Genomic DNA, 19,874 nt, shown 5'->3' with positions numbered 1-19,874 from the left:
CAGAGGTAGGTTCTTTACGCAAAGAGTAGTGAGGCCGTGGAATGCCCTACCTGCTACAGTAGTGAACTCGCCAACATTGAGGGCATTTAAAAGTTTATTGGATAAACATATGGATGATAATGGCATAGTGTAGGTTAGATGGCTTTTGTTTCGGTGCAACATCGTGGGCCGAAGGGCCTGTACTGCGCTGTATCGTTCTATGTTCTATATGAGGAGGTGAAAAAATCCATCTTGGGTGCATATGAGCTAGTGCCTACAGACAAAGGTTTAGAAATTTAAGGAAAGAATTTGGTCATACATACATGGAATTTGAAAGGCTCAAACAGAGTAATTTTGATCGGTGGATAAGGGCTTTGAAAATAGACCAAACATATGGAGCTCTCTGAGAAATTATACTTTTGGAGGAGTTTAAAAATTCAATTCCTGATGTGGTGAGAATTCATGTGGAAGAGCAGAGGGTTAAAACTGCGAGATTAGCAGCATAAATGGCAGATGATTATGAATTAGTTCATAAATCAAAGTTTGGTTTCCGACATCAGTTTCAGCCTATGAGGGATAGAAACTGGGGATATGAGAAATACTCAAAGTGGTAAAGATAAAGGTGATCTGATGGGAGATAATATGGAGAGTGTACCTCAGATTAAAAAGGAAATCCAGGAGGGTGGAAGAGACATGAAAAGTTTCAAATGTTTTCACTGTAATAAACTAGGCCATGTAAAGTCACAATGTTGGTGGTTGAAGAAAAGCACTGGGAAGGCTGATGTGGTAAAACAGGATGAGACAGTGGGGTTTATCAAGAGTGGTAAAGGAAAGCCCAAGGGAAGCGAAGGAAGTGCAAAAGATTGTACTGCCCTGATCAAGAGGTCATTGATAAGAAGGTGCCAGATCTCTTTAAAGAATTTACTTGTGTGGGTAAAGTTTACTCATGTGTATCAGGAGGAGTAGGTAAAGAAGTCACAATTTTAAGAGATACAGGAGCTAGTCAATATTTAATGGTAAGAGATGAGGAGTTATGTAGTTTGGGAAGAATGTTGCCAGAAAAGGTGGTAATATGTGGAATTCAGGGTGAGAGGAGTAGTGTTCAATTATATACGGTAAGGTTGGAAAGTCCAGTGAAGAGTGGTGAAGTGGTAGTAGGAGTAATAGAGAATCTATCTTGTCCATGAATACAGTTTATCCTGGATAATGATTGCAAATGGGAGTGATGCCTACTGTGGTTGATAAGCCAGTGGAAAATCAGACAACTGAAGTGTTGAAGGACGAATATCCTGGGATTTTTCCTAATTGTGTAGTAACAAGGTTGCAAAGTCACAGTTTAAGACAAGGAGAAATCAAAGAGTGAAGATGAAGTTGAAGTGCAATTATCAGAAACGATTTTTGATCAGATGGTTGAAAAAGAACAAGAACAGGTGGAGGATGAGGCGGATATTTTTAGTTCAAGAAAATTGGCGAGGTTACAAAAAAAGATTTAGAAATAAAGAGGAATCGGAGTGTATACCAGAGTGTTATTACTGTAAAAGTGATGTCTTGATGAGAAAATGGAGACCTTTACATATGCAGGCGGATGAAAAGTGGGCAGACGTTCATCAAGTAGTATTGCCGGTAGGGTATTGAAAGAAGGTGTTGCGAGTTGCACATGAGGTACCAGTGGGAGGTCATTTGAGGACAAGGAAAACTCAAGCTAAAATCCAGAAACATTTTTATTGGCCTGGACTACATAAAGATGTAGTTAAATTTTGTCAATCATGTCACACATGTCAAGTGATAGGGAAACCTCAAGCACTGATGAAACTAGCGCCCTTAATACCCATTCCAGCCTTTGAGGAACCTTTTACAAGGGTCCTAATTGATTGCATAGGACCGCTTCCTAAAACAAAAAGTGGGAATCAATATCTTTTGACTATAATGGATGTGTCTACTAGGTTTCCAGAGGCCATTCCAGTCCGTAATATTCCAGTTAAAAAGATTGTGGAGGAATTACTTAAATTCTTTACTATATATGGACTACCCACAGAAATCCAATCGGATCAAGGATCAAATTTTACCTCAAGGTTATTCAAAGAAGTTATGGATAGCTTAGGAATAAAACAATTTAAATCAACTGCGTACCATCCAGAATCTCAGGGAACATTAGAAAGGTGGCATCAGACATTAAAGACAATGTTGAAGGCGTATTGTCAAGATTACCAGATTATTGGGATAAAGGAATTCCATTTGTTTTGTTTGCAATTGGGGATGCTCCTAATGAGTCAACCAAATTTAGTTCTTTTGAACTAATTTTTGGTCATGAGGTAAGAGGACCACTTAAATTGATTAAGGAAAAATTGGTGGGTGAAAAATCGGTAATTACATTATTGGATTAAGTGTCAAATTTTAAGGAATGGTTAAATAGAGGTGAATTGGCTAGACAACATTTGAAAGTTGCACAAAATGTGATGAAACAGGTTGCGGTCAAGATATCCAAAGTTTGTAGTTTTGCCATTGGAGATAAAGTATTAGTGTTGTTACCAGTGGTAGGTGAACCTTTAAAAGCTAGGTTTTGTGGACCTTATCAGATTGAAAGGAAATTAAGTGAGGTGAATTATGTGGTAAAAACACCAGATAGAAGGAAGAATCACCGAGTGTATCATGTGAATATGCTTAAAAGGTACTTTGAAAGGGAAGGAGAGAAAAAGGAGGAGGTTTTAATGATTCTAACTCAGTGACAAACCAAATCCAGATGACTGTGATTGCGACATGCATCAAATTAAATTGGAAAATGAGGATGTTCTTAAAAATTGGGATAAATTGTTGAGTTATCTTCCAGAGGAAAAACAAACTGACCTGAGTTATTGATATCACATGGGCAAGTTTGTAGAGAGAAATTGGGAAGTACTAAAATGGCTATACATGATGTAGATGTGGTAAATGCTGTTCCAATCAAACAACATGCATACAGACTTAACCCTTTAAAATTGGCACAGGTTAACAAAGAGATTGAGAGTATGCTTAAAAATGGCATAATTGAAGTGGGTTGCAGCCAATGGAGCTCACCCATAGTGATGGTGTCTAAACCAGACGGTATCCAACGGTTGTGTATGGACTATAGAACGGTTAACGCAGTTACAAGAACGGACTCTTATCCTATCCCACGTTTGGAGGATTGCATTGAGAAAGTGGGACAGTCAGCTTTTATTTCCAAACTGGATTTACTTAAAGGTTACTGGCAGGTACCTTTATCCGAAAGGGCGAAGGAGATTTCAGCTTTTGTGACTCCAGATGGTATATACCAATTCAAAGTTATGCCATTTGGCATGAAAAACACCCCAGCCACATTTCAACGGTTAACTAACAAAGTCGTTTCAGGATTACCCAATTGTGCATACATCGACGATCTGGTAATTTTCAGCCAGACATGGAAAGACCATTTAAAACATCTGATGGAGTTATTCGATCGACTTCAGGGGGCGGGTTTGGTGATAAACCTAGCTAAAAGTGAATTTGGAAAAGCCCAAGTCACTTTCATTGAGGAGTTTCCAATACCCTCAAGACAAAGGGAAATAATGCGATTTCTTTCCATGAGTGGATTTGATCGAACATTAGTAAAAAGGTTTTGTAGCGTGATTGCTCCACTGATGGACTTGCTGAAGAAACGTCGAAAATTTCAATGGACAGCGGACAGTCAACAAGCATTTGACTGCCTGAAAGCTGTGATAACCAATGCTCCTGTGTGGGAGAATTACAAGAGACTCTGATCAAATTGAACTAATGTATCGGACTTTAAAGAGCCATGCCGAAGCGTAGAGAATTGGACGGATCGTGCAGAGATCTTGTTCAACGAGACTGTCAATCATGAAGGATTTCAGTTGGAGGAAGAAGAATGGGAAAAAATTGACTTTATTATTATAATAACCTGTTTGCGTGTGTTGTTTTTTTAAACGAACAAGTATATTTATTGTGCGCATTTCTTCAAGGATAGTGCAAAGGTGAAAAATAAAACCATCTTGAAGTTGATGGTTTATTTTTTTTCCTGGGGAGGGGGGGGGTCATGTGAGAGTACCCTTTAAGAAAGGAGTGTTTAAGAAATGTACCTTTAAGAAATGGAGCTGCCCATGTTACTGGAATGATGTCAGAGTGTGGGTGGAGCAGAGTTCCACTTCTGCTTTTTAATTTCAGTTTGAGAAAGCTTGGGTGTGTCTGTGAGCTGCACCGCTGTTGATCGCGGCCATGAAGTACTATCTCTTAATCATTTGGTGAATTCAGAAGAATTATAAAGGTTTTCAAGAAAACCCTAATGTGCTCCTGTTTGAAGGTTTGTTAAGCCTTTTGGATGTTAAAAGGGGGGCATACAGATTTCTTCATGGCAGAGATCAACAGCAGTGCAGCTCACAGACACCCCCAAGCTTTCTCAAACTAAAACTAAAAAAGAGAAGTAGAGCTCAGCTCCACCCACAGTCTGACATCACTCCAGTAACATGAGCCGCCAACACTCATTTCGCCAACACTCATTTCGCCAACACTCATTTCGCCAACACTCATTTCGCCAACACTCATTTCGCCAACACTCATTTCGCCAACACTCATTTCGCCAACACTCATTTCGCCAACACTCATTTCGCCAACACTCATTTCGCCAACACTCATTTCGCCAACACTCATTTCGCCAACACTCATTTCGCCAACACTCATTTCGCCAACACTCATTTCGCCAACACTCATTTCGCCAACACTCATTTCGCCAACACTCATTTCGCCAACACTCATTTCGCCAACACTCATTTCGCCAACACTCATTTCGCCAACACTCATTTCGCCAACACTCATTTCGCCAAGGGTGCTCTCACATGACAACAGATAAGACAATGCAGTACAAGTAATGGAAGATGTACTGAAACTGGGAAGTGCTCTGATAAGTGCACATCTTCAAATAGTGTATCCTGTTACCAATAGGCAAGAACCTCCTTAATATACTAGAGATGATGCAAAAAGCTAAGAGGCGAATTCCTTGCATTAGATGGTTAAATTATATTGAAAGAGAAAAAAGAAAAACCTGCATTGATAAAGCACATTTCTGGAGTCATAATCACCGTTGTGAAGTAGGAAACATGGCAGCCAATTTGCACACAGCAAGCTCCCACAAACTGCAATACGATAATGACCAGAAAATCTATTTTCTGATTTTGGCTGAGGCACAAATATTGGCCAAGGCAGTACTTTTCTTCAAAATAGTGTCATGGAATCCTTTGTATCCATCCAACAGGGCAGATGGGACCTCGGTTTAATGTGTCATCCAAATGTTTGCACCTCTGACCGCATAGCACTCCCTCGGTACAGCATGTTCAAGTCCTTGGGTGGGACCTGGACCCACAATCTTCCGGCTCAGTTGAAATTGCTATTAACAGAGTTCGCTGACATGGATGGGAGAAACACGGGATTGAGTCATAGAAAATAAGCAACTTTTAAGTGACATCAACAAAGTATATTTATTTGGCATCCTTAACATAATAATGTCGTAAGGCGCTTAACAGGTGCATTTTAAAACAAAATATGGCACTGAGACGCATAGGAGATATTGAGGCGGGGGGTCAAAGGTTTGTTTGAAGAGGCACTTTTGAGGAAATTGAGATATGGGAAGGGTATTCTTGAGCTTAGGTCCGAAGCAACTGAAAGCATGGCTACAAACAATGCAGTGCTTAATACAGGGATGTTTGAGACACCAAATTTCAGAGGGGTGCAGATATCTCAAAAAGGCTTATGGGACATGGGGCAATTACCGAAATTAAGAGGAGCAGGGTAGTGAAGGATTCAAAAGAATTTTTAAAATCAAGATGTTGCTTCACAATATGGGTCCATGAGTGATAGAACAGACCTTGCTGCTAGCTATGCTACAGGCAGTTTTATATAAACTTAAGTTAATGGAGAGTAGAATGTGGGAGATCAGCCAGTGGCGTATTAGAACAGTCAAGTCCCAAGGTAACAAAGGCATGAATATGCATTTCAGCAGATGAGCAGACAGGAGAAGTCAAGTAAAGGTGGAAATAGGCCATCTTAGGTGATGACGCAAGTAATATGAGGCATCAAGTTTGGGAACTTTTGAGACTGTTGCCAGAGAACGGGATGAAGTATACAAGATAATATATGATATATTATAGAAGGTAAATCTTCAAAAGTACTTCAAACTATCCTGGCAGTAGGGTGCGGGAGAGTGCTGCAAATTCAAATAAAAGGCAAATTGTACGCTTACTAGCAGGAAGTTCAACGAGAGCAACTTCCATTTATATAGCACCTTTAATGTAGAAAAACGTCCCAAGATGCTTAACAGACACTGAAGACAAAAATTGAGATACTATGTGATAAAATACTTGGTGTTGAAAAGGAGGATTGTCAAGTGGGATAGAGAGTCAAAGCTTCACAGCACAGCAAGAAACCCTTAGGCACATAATGGAGATGCATGGCTGCACCAGCCATCAAGCACCTATCTATTCTAATCCTATTTTCCAGCACACGGGTTAATAACCTTGTAAATTATGGCGTTTCAAGTGCTCATCCAAATACTTAAATGTTAGGGTCGCTGCCTCTATTGCCCTTTCAGACAGTTAGATCCAGATTTGCACCACTGTCTGGGTGACAAGGTTTCTCCTCAAATCCCCTCTAAATCTCCTGCCCCTTCCCTTAAAATCTCTGCTCCCTGGTTATTTACCCCTCTGCTAAGAGGAAAAGTTCCTTCCTATCTACCCTATATATGTCCCTCATAATTTTGTACGTCTCAATCAGGTCCCCCCTCAGCCTTCTCTGATCCAAGGAAAACAACCCCAGACTAATTAGTCTCTCTTAGCTGAAACTCTCCAGCCCAGGCAACGTCCTGGTGAATCTCCTCTGCACCATTTCTAGTGCAATTACATCCTTCCAATAGTGTGGCAATCAGAACTGTACACATACTTTAGTTGTGACCCAATGATCGTTTTATACAGCTCCATCATAACCTCTCTGCTCTTATAATCTGTGCCTCGGCGAATAAAAGGCAAGTAAGGGGAGCACGGTGGCACAGTGGTTAGCATTGCTGCCTACGGCACGGAGGACCCGGGTTCGAATCCTGGCCCTGGGCCACTGTCTGTGAGGAGTTTGCACATTCTCCTTGTGCCTGCGTGGGTTTCACCCCCACAACCCAAAGATGTGCAGGATAGGTAGATTGGCCACGTTAAAATTGCCACGTTAAAATTGCCCCTTAATTAGGAAAAATAATTGGGTACTCTAAATTTTAAAAAAAATAAATAAAAGGCAAGTATCGCATATGCCTTCATAACTACCAAATCTACCCGTCCTGCTGCCTTCAGGGATCTTTGGGCATATACCCAAAGGTCCCTCTGGCCCTCTGTACTTCCTAGCACCCTACCATCCATTATGTATTTCCTTGCCTCGTTAGTCCTCCCAAAATGCATAACCTTTCACTTTTCAGGGTTAAATTCCATGTTCCACTGTTCAGCCCATCTGTATCTTCCTGTAATCCAAGGTTTCCTCCTCACTGCTTACCACACCAATTTTTGCACCATCTGCGAACTTACTGATCACATCCCACACATTCACGGCTAGGGCAAGAATCCCTGCAGTACATCGCTGGACATAGGCTTCCAGTCACAAGTCACAAAAATAAACTTTGACCATCACCCTTTGCCTCCTGCCATTAAGCCAATTTTGGAACCAATTTGCTCTGGATCTTGGAGGCAGAGGGGATTAAGGAGGAAATTCCAGAGCTCTTCACATGCAGTGGGCTTTGTACGGATTAGTGGAAGCAAACTATAAAGGAGAATCATAACATTTCTGGATGATTGAGCTACAATGGACTGAAAGGGCTTGTTCACCTATACTACTTGACCAGTTTGTTAAAATGCCACTATTGCAAATTTATTACGGGATACCGTGATTTTGAAGTAAAATTGAGCGCCACTAGCAACTGGGCTCCAAGTTCGCAGGACGCTTTGAATAGCAAAGATTAAAAATTGCTATGATCCTTATCCCTGATTACTAATGCGGATACTGGGATCAGGACAGGCCACGGATGGGGTCTGGGATCTCCCATGTGTGGGACACGGTAAAGTATCTTCAGGGGCAGTAATGTAGATTTATAAACAGCTCTCTCATGGATGCAATTAAATGAACCACTAGTGAGGTCAGAAACACTCACATCAACTATCAATCTATATTGGTCTGTCAGAAAACAAAAACTACTCAAAGTTTTACTAAATCCAGAGTTTGTCTCTTGATTTCTGAGATGGTGGGGTTAGCATTCCCAATGGCCCATACAAGAATAAAGACTTGGACAAAGTTTGTGGATTGCAAGATCCTCCTTACCAAGATTGTATGCATATAGAAGCAAAGCATTCACATGCAAAACATTTGTGGCTAGTGAAATCAAACAATTCGTGTGCACGAGTATATTTTGCCAAGTAGCCAATATTAATTTGAATGTAATACAATATACTGTGTAACTCAAAATTGTTAATACTTTGCAATGGAAAACTTACAAAACAAATTCAAACATCTATTTTTCATTCACATAACTCACCTTTGACAATATTTTTTGCGCAGGCATTGTACACTTGTTCTTGCGTTGAATTTGATGGGAAAACATAGTCATACACATAAGACTTGCCCTGGGGGGGAAAAAAATTGGTTTAACACTAAATTTCAAAAATATTTTGCACAGAACTTTTAATTTATATTTATTCCAAATAGCAATACACTGTATAAAAACAGTTTTGAGCTAAAGTATTCATATATAGGTGAAAATTCATTACCAACTGGCTGCAGCTGTTTTGCTCATCAGCATGCTGTTGAAACAAATACTACAGTGCAGAAAACTAGAAATCAAAAATAGAAATTGGTGGCTTTCAAAGAAAAACACGTGAAGTCTAATATTCAAAAATAATTATGAATGTGTGGAGACAGACAAATAGGTGAAGATAATAAGTGTTTAATGTGTTACACTGGGAGAAAAATGAACCGAATGAATTACATCTCTTCAACAAGGCTATATATTAATTGGGGCTGGTTTAGCATCGTGGCCTAAACAGCTGGCTTGTAATGCAGAACAAGGCAGCAGCGCGGGTTCAATTCCTGTACTGGCCTCCCCGAACAGGCGCCAGAATGTGGTGACTAGGGGCTTTTCACAATAACTTCATTGAAGCCTACTTGTGACAAGAAGTGATTATTATACACCACATAATCAATGTAGTACCTAAATGGCTAATTTTTACCGTCTCCTCCTCCTTGCTACCCTGATAAAGCTAAATGAAGGATAACCCAAAAAGCATTACAATAATGTGTTCAAGATATCCACAAATCTACAACTGGATGACAAAGGTTCAAAATTAAAAGAGGAAAGGAAAGGAATTTAGATTTGCCTACGTCAAGGATGGTGAACAGGCGATTGTTCAGAGGGATGGCGGTGTGGAAATATGGGAAAATTAGACTTGAGGAAATAGTGATTGAGGGGATGCAGGTTAGCTCTGTTGGCTAGAGCTTTGTGCAGAGTAACACCAACAGCACAGGTTTGATCCCTATACTGGCTGAGGTAGAGGCGTAGAATCCTACAGCACAGGAAAGACCCTTTGGCCCATCACGATTGCGCCAGTCAAAAACAACCACCTAACTATTCTAATCCCATTTTCCAGCACTTGGCCCATACATAGCCTTGTACTCCCTAGGATCACAAGTGCACATCTAAATACTTATGTTAGGAGGATCTCTGCCTCCACCATCCTTTCGGGCAGCGAATTCCAAACCGCCACCATCCCCTGTGTAAAAATGTTTTTCCTTACATGCCCCCTAAACCTCCTGCCCCTTACTGTAAATCTATGTCCCCGGCCATTGATTCATTTGCAAAGGGGAAAAGTTTGTTCCCGTCTACATTATGCCTCATCTCAATTATGTCCCCCTTAGTCTCCTCTGCTCCAAGGAAAATAAAGGCAGTACCTAGGTCTGCCTCCTTGCCCCATGGTGATCAATAACTCTCAGTCTGCAAGGATGTTCATAGAATCATAGAATTTACAGTGCAGGAGGCCATTCGGCCGATCAATTCTGCACCAGCCCTTGGAAATAGCACCCCACTTAAGCCCACATTTCCAATCTATCCCCGTTACCCTATAACCCCACCTAACCTTTTTGAACACTAAAGGCAATTTAGCATAGCCAATCCCCCTAACCTGCAAATCTTTGGACCATGGGAGGAAACCGGAGCACTCGGACGAAAACCCATGCAGACACGGGGAGAACGTGCAGACTCCACACAGACAGTGACCAAAGCCGGGAATCGAACCTGGGACCCTGGAGCTGTGAAACAACTGTGCTGCCGTTGTATGAAGAGAGACAGAGGGATGAAGAGAGGCAGAGGGAAGGAGAAAGCGATGTTTACAGCATGGAAAGAGGCCCTTCAGTCCAGCTTGTATCACTAAGCTAGTCCCACTGATAATAATAATAATGTTATCACAAGTAGGCTTACATTAACACTGCAATGAAGTTGAGAAAAGCCCCTAGTCGCCACAATCCGGCATCTGTTCGGGTACACAGAGGGAGAATCCAGAATGTCCAAATTACCTAACAACACGCCTTTCGGGGTTTGTGGGAGGAAACTGGAGCACCCGGAGGAAACCCACGCAGACACAGGGAGAACGTGCAGACTCCGCACGACAGTGACCCAAGCGGGAATGAAACCCAGGTCCCCGGCGCTGTGAAGCAACAATGCTAACCATTGTGCTACTATGCCACACTTGCCTGCATTTGGCCCATTTCCCTCTATGCCCACCCTGCCCATGTAACTAACTGCTTTTTATTTTTATTATAGATTTAGAGTACCCAATTATATTTTTTTCCAATTAAGGGGCAATTTAGCATGGCCAATCTACCTACCCGGAGTTGTGGGGGTGGGGGGTGAAACCCACACAGACACGGGGAGAATGAGCAAACTCCACACGGACAGTGACTGTGCCGGGATTCGAACCCAGGTCATCAGCACCGTAGTCCCAGTGCTAACCATTGCACCACCGTGCCACCCCTAACTGCTTTTTAATTACAAAATTGTACTCTCCTCTACCACTGCCTCTGGCAGCCCATTCCAGATGTTCATCACCCTCCCGTTCCAGATGCTCACCACCCTGTGCATGAAGAAATGTCCCCTCTGGTCTCTTTTGCATCTCTCTCCCCCCCCCCCCCCTCACCTTAAACCTATACCCTCTAGTTCTAGACTCCTCTCCCTTTGGGAAAAGATGTTGACTATCTACCTTATCTATGCTCCTTATTAAGAGATTGAAAAGAATTTGTTTTGGGAATCTGCCAAATAGAACACAGTGCAGAAGGAGGCCATTCGGCCCATCGAGTCTGCACCGACCCACTTAAGCCCTCACTGCTACCCTATCCCCGTAACCCAATAACCCCTCCTAACCTTTTTGGTTACTAAGGGCAATTTATCATGGCCAATCCACTTAACCTGCACGTCTTTGGACTGTGGGAGGAAACCAGAGCACCCGGAGGAAACCCACGCAGACACGGGGAGAACGTGCAAACTCCGCACAGTGACCCAGCGGGGAATCGAACCTGGGACCCTGGCGCTGTGAAGCCACAGTGCTATCCATTTGTGCTACCGTGCTTCCCAAATGGAGGAGGAGTGCATTGTACATTCTCATCCGATGGACCTACTTAAACCATCTTCCACTATTTAATGTCAAAGCCTTCATTAAAATTGTGGATCAAAAATTGTGAAGGCATATTTCAGAAATCCAGGTTTATTCTAATATTTAAAGTGACTTATAAACATGCTTTCTGCAAGAATGAGATGTTCAAAGGTTGAGCACCAAAGGAGACGTTTTGCTCACTCATGTGTTGAGATTAAAACTTTGCTCCTTCCCAGTCTTTTTATTAGATTCTCATAATTTAAAGGGATTTAAATATTTACATTATTATCTCAATTTAAAGTGAATTAAATATTAACATTATAATCTCTACTTAATAAGCACCAGTAATGGATTTAACCTTCTTATTGAAAATATTTTTCTGAGTTCTGCTTTCTTCCAGTGATCTAAAACTTATTCCTCCTGGTTGTTGACGTGTCCAGCAGAAAATACTTTTCACTAATTCCATATTATGAGCTTTAATTACATTTTTTTTTTTAAAATATATTTTTTATTCTCCTCCTTTTTCACATTTTCTCCCAAATTTACACCCAACAATAAACAATAATCAGTAACGAATGTAATGCCAACACCCATATCAATAACAACGACCCCATCCTCCCACCAAACCCCAGACATTGGCCCGCATGTTAACATAAACAAATAACAAAAAGGAATCAGGAATCACCCATAGTCACCATTAACACATACAGTTCCTCTCCCCCCAACGCCACTAATGTTCAATGTGATCCAATTCTCGAAAGTGCATAATGAATAACGCCCATGAATTGTGGAACCCCTCCATCCTTCCCCTCAGTTCAGATTTGACCTTTTCAAGCATCAAGAATTCCAGCAGGTCCCCCCGCCACACCAGGGCACAGGGTGGGGAGGTCCTAACAGGATCCGCCTTTGGGTGATCAACGAGGCGAAGGCTACAACATATGCCTCTGCGTCAGTTTCCAACTCGGACTGGTCCGACACCCCGAATATGGCCTCCCGAGGGCCCGGGTCCAGTTTCACGTGCACCGCTTTAGAGATTACTCTGGAGTAATCTCCCCCCACCCCTTCAGCTGTTTCAGCCCCAACCTCGCACACGAGGTGGAGGCATTCACCCTCCGGAGCACCTCACACCAGAACCCCTCCTCCATACCCTCTCCGAACGCTTCCTCCAACTTTGCCTTGATCCCTTGTAGCGGCGCCTTCTCCTCCTCCAAAATAGCCCCGTAAACCGCTGATACTACCCCCTTCTCCAGTCCCCCTATCGTCAGCACCTCCTCCAGCAATGTGGAAGCCAGCTCTACTGGGAAGCTCTTTATCTCCTTTCTGGCAAAGTCTCGAACCTGCATGTATCGAAATATTTCCCCCTGCTCCAGCCCATACTTCGCTCCCAGCTCCTTCAATCCCGCAAAACGACCCCCCAGAAATAAATCTTTGTGTCCTAATTCCTTTCTCCTCCCATCTCTGAAAATTTCCATCCCACTTCCCTGGCTCAAATCTATGGTTCCCCCAAAATCGGCATTTCCCTTGACCCTGCCCCCAACCCGAAGTGATGTCGAAACCGCCTCCAAATTCTCAACGAAGCTGCCGGACTAATCACAGATTATTTTGACCATTTGTAGGAGAGGCGAGTTATAGTATACACTAAAAATAACAGGCAATTACTTCAACAACCCCAACCTCTCAGTCTTGCTTCAAATACCACAAATGAATGTATGGCCATAGGTGCCAAGTTCACCCCATGAATGATTTAGGATTGTTGGATCATCTCTGCACTGTCCTGAGATAGTGCTTGGTATTCCAGATAGGAAGAGATTTAAAAATAAAAACGACATGTACTAAAATGAAATCAGAAAACACAGATGAAATATACTGGTCAGTCAGCACCCATGAAAAAAACCAAGGTTTCAGGTACACACCTTAAACCTTCCCTTTTTCAGAAGCTGACAAGTTATGTACTTCAAAATGTATTAAAATCTCTTTAACCTATGCATCTCGCCTGCTGTTTCTGCTAAAGCCCTATTTCTTCAACCAAATCTCGAGTCACCTTTGATTTCTTGTCTAAAGGTTTAGCATCCATTCTACATGGAATATGTCTTGGGAATTTTTCAACATTAAAGGCTATATAAAACCTTGTGTACAAGTTGTTGTGCTTTGGTCTTTTGCATATACATTTAGATATTGGAGTGTATCCATCCGTCCATAGTATTTTCTTTTAAAACAAAATCAAGTTTGGGTTTCACTGTTTTGGAGCCAACCCAGCATTCCATTCTCAGTACAGTAATCTGAACAACTCCACTTTCTCCATGAGCTGAATGGAACACAAAGTCCAGATACGATCTCAAGTCAAATTAAAATGATAAATTTGTTACTTCTCTACTCCCTCCCAAACTAAATGATCACAATAGGCTACTGTTTCACAGATAGCAACCGTCTCATGCTCATCAGGAGGCTATCTTTTACTAAAATCAAAGGCAGCCAGTCCTGGGAGATCACTCATGCCTTGGAGGGACATGACAGTTGATCTTGACCGGTTCTTCCGCAAGTCAGAAGCAAATACTTGTAGAGCCATCAGAAGCAAAAAATCTAGGCTATTTTTCCATCCTTATTCCACACTGCGCAGTGTTCTACTAGCATAGACAGGCTTAATATGGATTTGTAAAAAGAGTACAATATGCACTGCATTCACTTGCCGAGTTCGGTGTCGCCACAATGAAAATCAGACTGAATATTCAGAAATTCCACTGAAAACATATTTTCCAAGAGTGCTGGACAGGATAATTGAGTCATAGAAATAAACTGTTGAAACAATATAGCAGCTACTTAATCAATCATTCAGAAAGGCATGAGAATGATAATTGTTGAATAACAACTTTGGGTGCATGTAATAACTTGGAATGAAAAAGGTAAATAAGTTTTTTTAAATGCCCTTGATGTAGGTGCTGAGATTGGGAGTATTCAAAAGGTTCTGAAGCCCTGGACATCAACAGCAGATTCCCAAGGATGATTATCAGAAATAGAAAGAATGTAGAGGATGATAAGGTAGCTAGCATTTACTAGGCCAAGTGTAATGATGTCAATGTTATTATATCAGTAGAGTGCCATTTAATTCACCAGAAGATTACATTTATCTACACAAAAGGTAAAGTACATATAACATCTGGGAAATAAACACAATTGCAACCAGTAAGAAACATTGCTAACATGCAGCTGGGATAGCAAAATGCTATAAAGAACCACCAAGATGGGGAGTCATAGTAAATCCTCAGGAGAAACAATACCAGACCAGTTTTCCATGAAGGAAACAGTATCACTGTATTTGCTTGTCTAAATTGGTCTTTAATAATATCCCATTCTGAAATAAAAAGAGATCAATGTCCTGTAAAAGCTGCTGTGATCCATGCTGCTACTTGTTGGTACGCGCACAGAATGCCACAAATAAACATAAAAAAATTGATGTAAATACACATTCATATGGAATTACATTTGACAGACAAACTCAAAATATACCGGATGCACTCAATGTACCTGGCTAACAATACCTAGGCTTTGATTTGCATAAATTTGAAAAATGTACTCTGCTCCAGATAATGGTTTGGCTATTGCCAAGCTAATGAGCTGAAAACCATTACCATAAACAATGCAACTTCTGAGTCCCATGGGGAAAACACTTGTCCATAAGAAAACAGAGAATGGTTGGGCCAAGACACCTATTTAAAAAAAAAAAGATGGGTGATGATCACAGATCTAAAAGGAGACACAGTACCTGAAGAGAAAGAACTGTTAACAATATCAGCTACATGAGTCCGGGAAGGGATGTTAAGTGGTCAGCAGTTTAGTGGAAGTAACGTTGAGGGACCAAGAGGTGGCTCTCCAGCGAAACAATGATATTAGTAAGTGACCTAAGCTGGTGTAGGTGTTGAAGGCAGAAGTAAAGAAGCTGGTACAGCCAGCGACAACAATGGAGGACTAAAGGATGAAGGAGTTAAGAATTGGTGAGCATGCACCATTTTTTGATGGTATGAGGTAGAGGGGGAGAGAGAGTTAGGCAAGAACATGCGGATCCTAAGGCAATGTAGTCATCAAACATAGCCACAGTGACAGGGACTTGTAAGTGATGAGGTTACACATCATTGCAATGTTGAGGGGATATTCAGCGTTGGTGGAAGAAATGTAAAAGGTTGAAGTTAATGTAGAACTGTAGTCAGATATTCATGTAAGAACAGCATTTTGAGCCCATTACTCGTTGCCCAGAGTGTGATGGTGGACTGCTATCTTGGCAACAGAGTGGTTGGACGATTAGCCCAGTAACACATCTATTACACAATGTGTAGACAGCCACACCTGCACTTTGGGTAATTAAATATGCACCCTGGCAGGTAAGCTTTAATGGTTGAGAATGAGTCACTACCTGTGGGACAGGTTTCCGTCAGTGGCAGGGAGTCAACTTGTTTTGATTATTCCTTCGTGGGATGAGGGCGTGGCTGGAAAGGCCAGCATTTGTTTCCTATCCCTGATTGTCCGAGGTGGCAAGGTGCCCTGAAATATTGGAGGCATCATCTTCTAAAATTCTGTAAACTCTAGAGCAGTTCCTCAGATTCAAGGGTGGCAAATGTATCCCCACTATTTAAAAAGGGAGGCAGAGAAAAAGGAGAGAATGACAAACCAATTTGCCTGACATCAGTAGTGGGGAAGATGCTAGAGTCTATTATGGAAGACGTGATAACAAAACATTTGGAAAGTATTAACAGGACTGGACAAAGCCAGCATGGGTTTGTGCAAGGTAAATCATGCTTAACAAATCTAATAGAATTGTTTTGAGGATGCAACCAGTAAAATAAAAGGCCTGTATCAGATAATGACTCCAACCAGTGGAGTTTTATACCTTGATTTGTAAACACTTTATTTTGCAGGGTTCCTGGATGCCACACTTGTCAAATGCTGTCTTAATATCAATGACATCACTTTTGTTCAGCTCTTTGCCCATGTTTGGACCAAGGCTGTCATGAGGGCAGAATGCAAAATGTTCATTATGGATAGGGTGAGACGGTGGCATACTGGCATGACTAGTAATCCAGACGCAAAATGAGCAGCAAGCAGGGTATTGCTGTCGACAATGAACAAAATATTCTGAAGGGCTATCGTGAGAAACCATAAGTTGATGACAGATCAAACGGAGTGGAAGACAATAGGAGTGAAAGAAAGGCATGGATCAGTACTTTAGCTTCAGGAAGCAAGTAGGTAAGATGGTTATCACAAACAAGCAGTCAGTTGGGGTTACCATAACTGCTCCTCCTTTTGGTATTTTCTGACTTGGCCAGAGGGAGATGGTGTGCTTATTGAGAAAAGACGGCGCAACAAGAGAAAGAGTTTGGTTAGGGCTACGTATGAGCAAGAGGAGCATGTTTTAAAGAATATCAAAACGGGCAAAGTAGTAAGAGCAAGTCCTAATGAAAGGGGAAGAAAGACTAAAGTAATCATCAGCTGTCCCTCGATTTAAGAATAACTTTTACTCAGGATTACAAACTTCTGTAATGGGTCATGTGTCAATTCTCAACTTGCATAGCTTTAGAGGAGAGGGCAGGACATTCAGGACGAGGTAGTTAGTGAGATCTAGAGTGAAGGATTTGCTTTTATCTTTCCCTCTTTACTGCCGATATGTCTCATCATTAAGATGCTGTGACTCTCCGTATAGTGTAGCTTGAGAAAAGGTTGCCACCATTCTGAACAATAGGTAGCAAGTGCCTTCCAGACATTAAGGTTCTTGGAATCATAGAATTCCTACAGTGCAGGAGAGCATTCAGCCCATCGAGTCTGCATCAACCCATTAAGAGAGCACCGTACCCAGGCCCATTCCCCCCAACCTATCCCCGTAACCCCACCTAACTTGCACATCACCGGACACGAAGGGGCAATTTAGCATGGCCAATCCACCTAACCTGCACAGAAAGTGCAAACTCGTGCAAACACTACACGACAGTCACCAAAGGACGGAATTGAACCCTGGTCCCCGATGCTGTGCCTCTGTGCTGCACAGGTCAATGCTGTCACGCTTCCAAGGAGAGTTTCAGAATGCTTTTAAAGTGCTTTCTTCATCTTCCCCTGGAATGTTGACCATTTGAGATTGGAATTGACCAGATTTGGCACGGGAGCCAATTTCTATCTGGACGTTGTTCTGGCCATGGAAGTTGATTGTGCAGTAGCTTTGCCTGAACTCTTCTGGAGCAGACTTCAAGGAGGCACTAGCGTTTGTTCTACGGCCCTCCTGTTAAAATCTGTGGATGTGGTTGAGGCACCGATGAAGTTTCTTCGACCCTGGGTCACTGTCCGTGTGGAGTTTGCACATTCTCCTAGTGCCTGTGTGGGTTTCACTCCCACAACCCAAAGATGTGCAGGTAGGTGGATTGGCCACACTAAATTGCCCCTTAATTGAAAAAAATAAATAATTGCGTACTCTGAATTGTTTTTTTTTTTTTAATGATGAAATTTCTCTAGTGCTCTTGCATGTTGCTGACAGTCCAGGTTGCATTACCGTACATGAGAAGGTGATGCCAACCTCTCTGTGCACAAGGACTTTTTTTTGACTTGCAGCTGTCTTGTTGGTCAAACACTAACTGCTATAGTTTGCAGAAGGTTGAGTTAGGGTTTAAACTAGTATGGCAGGGGGGTGGGCACGGGAGCAATAGGTCAGAAGGTGAGAGCATCGAGGGAGAACTAGGGAATAGGGACAGTGTGGCTCTGAGGCAGAGCAGACAGGGAGAAGTTGCTGAACACAGCGGGTCTGGTGGCCTGAAGTGCATATGTTTTAATGCAAGAAGTATTACGGGTAAGGCAGATGAACTTAAGAGCTTGCATTAGTACTTGGAACTATGATGTTGTTGCCATTACAGAGACCTGGTTGAGGGAAGGGCAGGTTTGGTTAGGGAGGATATCACAGCTGTACTACGGGAGGACACCTCAGAGGGCAGTGAGGCTATATGGGTAGAGATCAGGAATAAGAAGGGTGCAGTCACAATGTTGGGGGTTTACTACAGGCCTCCCAACAGCCAGCGGGAGATAGAGGAGCAGATAAGTAGACAGATTTTGGAAAAGACTAAAAACAACAGGGTTGTGGTGATGGGAGACTTCAACTTCCCCAATATTGACTGGGACTCACTTAGTGCCAGGGGCTTAGACAGGGCAGAGTTTGTAAGGAGCATCCAGGAGGGCTTCTTAAAACAATATGTAGACATTCCAACTAGGGAAGGGGCGGTACTGGACCTGGTATTAGGGAATGAGCCCGGCCAGGTGGTAGAAGTTTCAGTAGGGGAGCATTTCGGGAACAGTGACCACAATTCAGTAAGTTTTAAAGTGCTGGTGGACAAGGATAAGAGTGGTCCAAGGGTGAATGTGCTAAATTGGGGGAAGGCTAATTATAACAATATTAGGCGGGAACTGAAGAACATAGATTGGGGGCGGATGTTTGAGGGTAAATCAACATCTGACATGTGGGAGGCTTTCAAGTGTCAGTTGAAAGGAATTCAAGACCGGCATGTTCCTGTGAGGAAGGAGGATAAATACGGCAATTTTCAGGAACCTTGGATAACGAGAGATATTGTAGGCCTCGTCAAAAAGAAAAAAGGAGGCATTTGTCAGGGCTAAAAGGCTGGGAACAGATGAAGCCTGTGTGGAATATAAGGAAAGTAGGAAGGAACTTAAGCAAGGAGTCAGGAGGGCTAGAAGGGGTCACGAAAAGTCATTGGCAAATAGGGTTAAGGAAAATCCCACGGCTTTTTACACGTACATAAAAAGCAAGAGGGTAGGCAGGGAAAGGGTTGGCCCACTGAAGGATAGGCAAGGGAATCTATGTGTGGAGCCAGAGGAAATGGGCGAGGTACTAAATGAATACTTTGCATCAGTATTCACCAAAGAGAAGGAATTGGTAGATGTTGAGTCTGGAGAAGGGTGTGGAGATAGCCTGGGTCACATTGAGATCCAAAAAGACGAGGTGTTGGGCGTCTTAACGTCTTAAAAAATATTGCGGTAGATAAGTCCCCAGGGCCTGATGGGATCTACCCCAGAATACTGAAGGAGGCTGGAGAGGAAATTGCTGAGGCCTTGACAGAAATCTTTGGATCCTCACTGTCTTCAGGTGATATCCCAGAGGACTGGAGAATAGCCAATGTTGTTCCTCTGTTTAAGAAGGGTAGCAAGGATAATCCAGGGAACTACAGTCCGGTGAGCCTTACTTCAGTG

At 42.3% G+C, this 19,874-nt stretch overlaps 1 protein-coding gene across 2 annotated transcripts in view; it reads right to left on the bottom strand.

Moving 5' to 3' along the window:
* The window catches only part of LOC140424849 (kinesin-1 heavy chain), a 176,284-nt gene that overhangs the window by 106,912 nt on the left and 49,498 nt on the right, over positions 1-19,874 (bottom strand). For both annotated transcript variants that reach the window (XM_072508347.1, XM_072508346.1), the window contains exon 2: positions 8,543-8,630. In XM_072508347.1, the coding sequence (XP_072364448.1) occupies positions 8,543-8,630 (88 nt within the window). The remainder of the gene's footprint in view (positions 1-8,542; positions 8,631-19,874) is intronic.

This window comes from Scyliorhinus torazame, chromosome 6 (assembly GCF_047496885.1).
Source record: "Scyliorhinus torazame isolate Kashiwa2021f chromosome 6, sScyTor2.1, whole genome shotgun sequence".
Classification (NCBI taxonomy): Eukaryota; Metazoa; Chordata; class Chondrichthyes; order Carcharhiniformes; family Scyliorhinidae; genus Scyliorhinus; species Scyliorhinus torazame.
This window is presented reverse-complemented; position numbering and strand designations above follow the sequence as displayed.